The sequence below is a fragment of the Acanthopagrus latus genome, chromosome 10, assembly GCF_904848185.1.
Source record: "Acanthopagrus latus isolate v.2019 chromosome 10, fAcaLat1.1, whole genome shotgun sequence".
NCBI lineage: Eukaryota > Metazoa > Chordata > Actinopteri > Spariformes > Sparidae > Acanthopagrus > Acanthopagrus latus.
Window position 1 is genome coordinate 5,460,657 of NC_051048.1, and position 6,857 is coordinate 5,467,513.

A 6,857-nucleotide genomic window follows, 5' to 3' on the forward strand; every position below is an offset into this window, starting at 1 on the left:
TCGTGGAATGATTGCAGGCTAGGGTAGACTGGACATTAAGGATAGATAGACTTTATTCTACAACAACCAAGTTGTACAGCACATAAAATGCACAACATCAGGTTTGATATTCACTTTAGATCACTTTAATGACAACAGAGGCAAGGGTGGTAGAATTTATACAGTTTTAACAACATCATAAAGAAAATGCAAAACTAAATAACAAAATACACAAACCTACATGTTACATCCAGTAACAACATATTATGTACACATATGCCACCACCATTAAAAAAAATTAATATCTCATATCATTTAAATATTAAAACTCTCAGGCCACAAACTGGGTGTGTTTGTTTACTACGTAATGATTCAACTACACATTTATCAGCCTCTCAAAGTCTGTCATTTGGATCAAATATAGATGTATGGCATATTTTCTTTTTCAAAATAACCAGGAATGTTTGAAACAGATTTATTTGATATGAATAGTTGGCCCATTCTCACTCAACATGGCAAGTACAGCAGGCTTAACCTCACCAGACATTTTTAGTGCTTACACCTAACCAAGTATTTTTTGTCTAATTTTTTGAGAACATGATGGAATGGTTGTATTCAATAACCATGAAGGATTATACACATAGAATTTTGGTTTGCTTACAAAATGCCCTCCATTAAAATGTGAACTGTACAACAACCTTGCAACTAAAAAATATGATATTTTATTTTATTTACTTTACTCAGATCAAACACTCATCTGTCTTTCTACATTAACAATGTGAATACACGCAATACAATTTACACCTATTCTCTAACAGTTTTCAAACCAGCACTAGAGATAGTTGAAAAATAAATTTGGCTCTATCTCCTCCAGGAGGAGCTGTTGAGCCAAGGTGACACCCTGTCTCACACACACACACACACACACACACACACACACACACACACACACACACACACACACACACAGACAGACCTACAGGCCAACAGGGCACTATGTTTCTCTGTACTCTTGGAGGGGACCACTGTTTCCGGTCATTTTGAAGAAACAAAAATAGAATCTTTTATCTATTCTTTTAAAGAAATTGTCAAGAGGGGACTTTGATCCTTTAGCAATGTCTACCTATCAATAAGGTATACTGTATTGGATCTGTCTATGCCCAATCTTTCACCTAATGACAGTTTGTTTACTAAAGAGATTTTCTTTGTTTATTTCTGAAGTTGATAATCAACTTTGATGTCATCAGTATTTAAACATTTCTCTGTAATACAGATGTAACAAAAACTCCCCTGACTAGTATTTGTAAGCAAGACAAATTCCACAGTTTACTTAATTTCTCAGTCTTTACTCACATGAATGTCAGTTGGATTCAAGTCCCCTGTTAGCATGAGTGTTACAGCTCCCAGGGCCACTACTATGTAGCTTCAGGACACACACACACACACACACACACAAACACACACACACACACACACACACACACACACACAGAGCAAGATTTTTTTTTTTTTATATAAATGCACTTCAATAGTTTAAGGTAGCTAAGGAAGAGGATTAGGGCCACTGTAACAAAAACTAATTCACGTTTTTTCAGTTTCAGTTTAATTCTGAATTTAAAGTCAGAAATCAGAGTTTTTAAAATTAAATTACCAATATTTAAATATTTGAGTTCTGAGAAATAAGTCTGAATTGTGGAAAAAAAAAAAAGAAAATCTGTTTAGGGCCAACATTTCTTCAGTAAGAAAGGTCTGATATTACGGGTCCATCTTCACGACTTGTGCATCCTCCTGTTTTTCATGAAATATCTTTTCGTCCTTCTTTATCCAGGAAAATTTGACATCTGTGATCCCCTTCTCTTTCATTCTCTCCTTCATCTGGAAAACACAAAGGTTTGCACCAATAATGATTAAAAAGAATTTAAAAAAAATAGATAGTTCTGGATGAAATGAAATGTTATCATTATTCTGACATGTATCATTCTGGTAATAATTTCCAAAGAGACACTGTCACAAAACGTTTTTGGAGTTTCAGAGCGAAACAACATTGCAGTATTCTCCTAAACAACCTTTTTTTAAAACTTGTGAAAAGCAACCAATAAAAACTAAAAAAATCACTCCATATGGCTCGTCTGGCTTATCCAAGTCTCAGGAAGCACTCATATCCCAAATGCATGTGTCACATAAACCCATGTCACAAAGATGAACTTGTGCACCCACTTTAGATGGCATACGTGCTAACACTGTTAGCCTAGCAGCTTCTGTTTTTATAATTCGTTCTTTTACGTTTTCTTTCAAAGTCCCCACTTACTTCAGTTGTTCAGGAGAATGCTGCAATGTTGTTTTGCTCCAGAAAGGTTTTTTTGGACTACAAAACTACATGACTTTACATCGGTATGAGCATGAGTAGAATTTTCATTTTGGGGGGAAGAATTCCTTTAACCACGTGTGTGATGATGGCAATTACCAGATTCAAGATGGTGTCCGTCACGGCACGGTCATTTAGGTCGATTGTGGATTTCAGTGCTGTCAGCTTCATAGTAAACAAGTGCAACTTATCTGGTAATGAGACACATAATTAGATGAGACTGTAGTTGTGTTGAGAAACGCAACGCCACATAATTGTTTACAGAAATGAAATAACTCACTGTTTTGACACATGAAATGAAGCTTGGTGCCGCAGTTATGCTCCACCCACTTTCCAGGGAGAGTCGCATTAATGACACTGGCAGCACAGGTATCAGATATACGTAATGGGTGTCCATTGGCCCAGTTGGCAAACAAGTTGTTTTTTTGGCCATCTGACCACCACTGCCAGGTCATGCGGTTCAGGCCAATCCAAACTAACTGGTTGTTTGGTAGCTTGCTCTGGATCATCGCATTCTCTGTCTCATTCCTCACACTGGCCAGGTCTGTGTGGTGCTGATTGCAGTAGGCCCGAGCATCATTCCAATTCTTCTCTTCGTTTATAAAGAAATATCTTTTTTCGGAAGTGGGTGACAAATCTGAAAGGATTGTCAGATGCGCATAAACAAACTTTTTCTCCTTTATTTTATTTACTGCTGCAAGTTACAGTTATGTTCATTATCAGTGAATTTGCTAGACTCATCTTTTTAAATTAATCATTTAGTTGTTTGGCATTGTAAAGGAAGCAAATCTTCACATTTGAGAGGCATTTTTGCTTGATACCGCAGTGAAAAAAAATCATGAAAATACACAACAAATAGTGATAAATAAATGGCTATTGAAGGTTAAAAAAGTATATATATATATATATATATATATATATATATATATATATATATATATATATATATATATATACACACACTTAGATGATTTTGTTAGTTTTGTACATTTCATTGGATCAAATAAAAAACAGATTATTTATTTACATGCTGATAATAAAAAAGCACAACTCATAACTTGTTACTCACCAGGTTGTGTTGTGTTGTAGCAGACAAAGGGTCTTAGTTCACTGCAGTGGTCATCAAACCAGCCACTGTTATTGACAGCAGCACACAGGTGCACCCTAATCCCAATGACATTTGGTTCACTTTCGTACCACCTCCTGAAGTTCTTCTCTCCCTCTCCATAGAAGCTCTCGTCTGACAGAGACCAACGCCAGCTCGAGAGCTTGTCATACAGGCCTATCCACACTTTTCCCTCATAACCAGGGCCAGCAGCTGCAATCAGGCGCTCCATGTCCTCCATGTTAGTAACAGTGGCTAGGTCTGTATACTTTTCTTTGCAGTACTGTTGCGCTTCATGCCAAGTCTTTGGTTCATCTATTAACCGGTAATGGTAAAGGCATGAACAGAACCCTGTAAACAATTTGTCAAAGTAATCAAAGGCAGGCTGACACCATTTGTCAGAGTAGCATCAACCCAGGATGAAATAGCGTAACTTTGATGATCACCTGAAGTGGTTTGCTTGTCATCAGCATGGCAGTGTAATCAAAATCATCATTTTCACCCTGGAATAAAATACAACACAATATGTATATATATATATAGAGAGAGAGAGAGACATGCAGACTGACCTGAGAAAAGGAGGATGCACAACAGGGCCCTCCTCATACCTGCGGATGAGAAACATTCTTCAGAAAACTTTTAAATAGATAATAACATATAAAGGACAAATTGTGTGCGATCAGGCATAAACTCAATGTAGTTCATCAGCTGATGAACAATCAGTAATGATGACGTTTGATGTTTCTGCTACTCGTTTGTCTACGAGGCAGCCAAAGCCACCCGGGCGACGGTCACATAAGCCCACTGGAGTTTGTTACGCTTTCTGGTGAAATGATTTAAATCAGTCAAATGGGACTCAGGAATTCAGAAACTGTTGAGGCCACAGATAGATTGCATAGACCTGCCAATATCCCGACATCACAAATCAAGCTATTGCACTCAACGGGAGGATTGTGTTTAACGCCAACAGAGTGTAAAACACCTGTAAGACCGGGAGAGATGTACTCTTTCATCAGTGATGCTTGGTGCTCAAACGCAGTCAATGTTGACCAGATATCAAGTTTTTTATGTTACACTGCAGGTAGTTCTGTGCTTGCCAAGATTCAAAATCTCAGATTTGGAAATATGAGATCGTTATCAGTATATGGTGTAAAGTTAAATGGAAAGTCCTAAAAATGAGCAATTTACTGTCAAACTGGTCTACATTGGATAGAGTCTAAGTCACATAACACGCATTTTGACTGAGAGACCAAGTCATTTTTCACATATCAGTGATTTTTTTCTTGTCCTTCATTTTCTACTCGTATCGGTACTCTCGCATGTCTAATCTCAAGTAATTGTTCTGTTTCAAACCATCAGAGTGACTGAACCAACTTCCTTGTCAAATTAAGATCATTTTACTTTTTTTTTTTTTAGCACTGTAACACGCAGACCCTATCATCGACACTATGTTGTTGAAGAAAATAATAATGATAATAATAATAATAATAATAATAACCAAACTACTGAATTGTTATGTCTTGAGTCTTAATTGTTTTCTTAAGGTAAATATTTGTACATGAGTTTTTTATGTGTAAGAACAAATAAGCTAAAACTTAAAAGCTCCATAAACAAGTCAATGTGCCATTAGATGCACTAAAATATGATATATTAATGTAGGCATTCATTTATGAAATGTCACTTAAATTAAAATTAACTTACCTTTGTATTAATTACCCTGTTTGTTGACTATATAAATACATTATATATTTTTGACACATTTAATGGCAAATGAAATTAATCATTGAGTCATACATATGTTTGTTTTGGATTTTAGCACTTTCAGACCTCGATACTTTGACTTATAATCACATTTCATTGTGCGACCTTGTGTTGTTATATTACAAACGAATTACCTTGATTCAATTGAATCTACCTCTCAAGATAAAAAGACTTGCCACTTTAAAAAAAAAAGAAAAAAAAAAGATTTCTTACCTGAGCATACAGGATTGCAGGCTGGTGGCATCTCCGAAGTCTTGTCCATTACCTAAATCTGGCTGACTGCTAGCGAGATATAAACTATTACCTGGACAAACGTTGTAACCTGGCCTTTTTATACCCCTTTTTTGGTCCCTAGACATGCAAATCCATCTCATCTCCAGACAGCTGTAATGTGATCTCTTGCACCTCCTTTATAGACACTGATGAAAGCTCTGACCCATCCCACAATCTCAGAGTCCGACAAGTCACATTGAACGTTAAAAGGATGATCGACATTTTTGCATCTCTCAGGATCCAAAATGTTCATTTTATGCAGATGTAATGTCATTTACTGGCACGATACGGGTTTAAATGAGCCGCTGAACCACAGTTAAGTAAAGTTACTGATTAAGTGAAGGTAACTGTGCTTCTCCTTCAAGTAACCTGTGGAGCTGGATGGATGGTTTAGAAAATGTTTGTTGTGGTCTTGTATTCAAAGATGCAAAGCAGTTGTAAAGCCACACGGCCTCACCTGATGCAAACACTATGCAAACATGAGGTGCTGTGAGGTTCCTTGTTTGGATAAGAAAATACACCTATACCTGTATTCTTTGTTGAAGCTGTTAACCTTTCTGTGCCCTTACTTTGTAGATACATCTCTTTTGAAGAGGCCCCAAATCATTCCCACTGGACCACCACTTTGAAATTCTAGAAAATGTTAGCCAAGTATGATTCTGCAACATCATAAGTTAAACGTATGTTGCAACTTTATGTTTGTTTAGGTTGAATTTTCAATGTCTCTCTTGTCACAAGATGATACACTGTGTATATTACAAACCGCTAAAGCTGCTGTACATGTTATAACTATTTTTTATGACCCACTGACATTACAGCATAAAATCATGCATCCCATGTTATTAGGCTTTTATTCTGTGGTACTGCATGAGTTTTTATAATTTTTTTTTTTTTTTTTCAATTTTTCACCACATAGGGCAGTTTACCTGGCCAAATACATGCTTTTCCCCTCGTGTCCTATTGGGGGCCTTGCTTCAAAATAAAAATGTGTTACAAGTGAGAATCTGCCATTGAAATACTATTCATTCAAGTGTATGGAAACTAACATTTTTTTTGTTATTCTTTCATTTAAAAAAAACAGTGGCATCATGTAAACAAACTGGTATTTAAAGGGTTTAAATCCTGATAATGAATGAATGTTTGGTCCTTATTATCAGGACTGATGTCAGTTTAGAAATGTAACCCGGTAAAAGTTGAAACAATTGTGAATATATTGTATTTTTATGGCAGTTTTTGACGTGGAACTTTTTTTTTTTTTGTCCAAATGATGGCTGAGTAAATAAAAAAGCAAATGTTATCGGTTGAACTTGGGTTAGAAGAACAGAAACAGGTTTAGAGACTTTAGATGCGCACCAATTACAATATAACATAATG

The 6,857-nt window shown here is 36.2% G+C and overlaps 1 protein-coding gene across 1 annotated transcript; it reads right to left on the reverse strand.

Annotated features, from left to right (window-relative positions):
• Window positions 1-130: 130 nt before the first annotated feature.
• On the reverse strand, window positions 131-6,335 carry LOC119026769 (macrophage mannose receptor 1-like). Its single transcript, XM_037111297.1, has 5 exons — window positions 4,019-6,335; window positions 3,414-3,800; window positions 2,625-2,981; window positions 2,444-2,535; window positions 131-1,854 (listed from the first exon to the last, which is right to left on the reverse strand). The coding sequence occupies exons 1-5, from the start codon at window positions 4,053-4,055 to the stop codon at window positions 1,735-1,737; spliced, it is 993 nt and encodes a 330-aa protein (XP_036967192.1). The 5' UTR covers window positions 4,056-6,335; the 3' UTR covers window positions 131-1,734.
• Window positions 6,336-6,857: the final 522 nt, after the last annotated feature.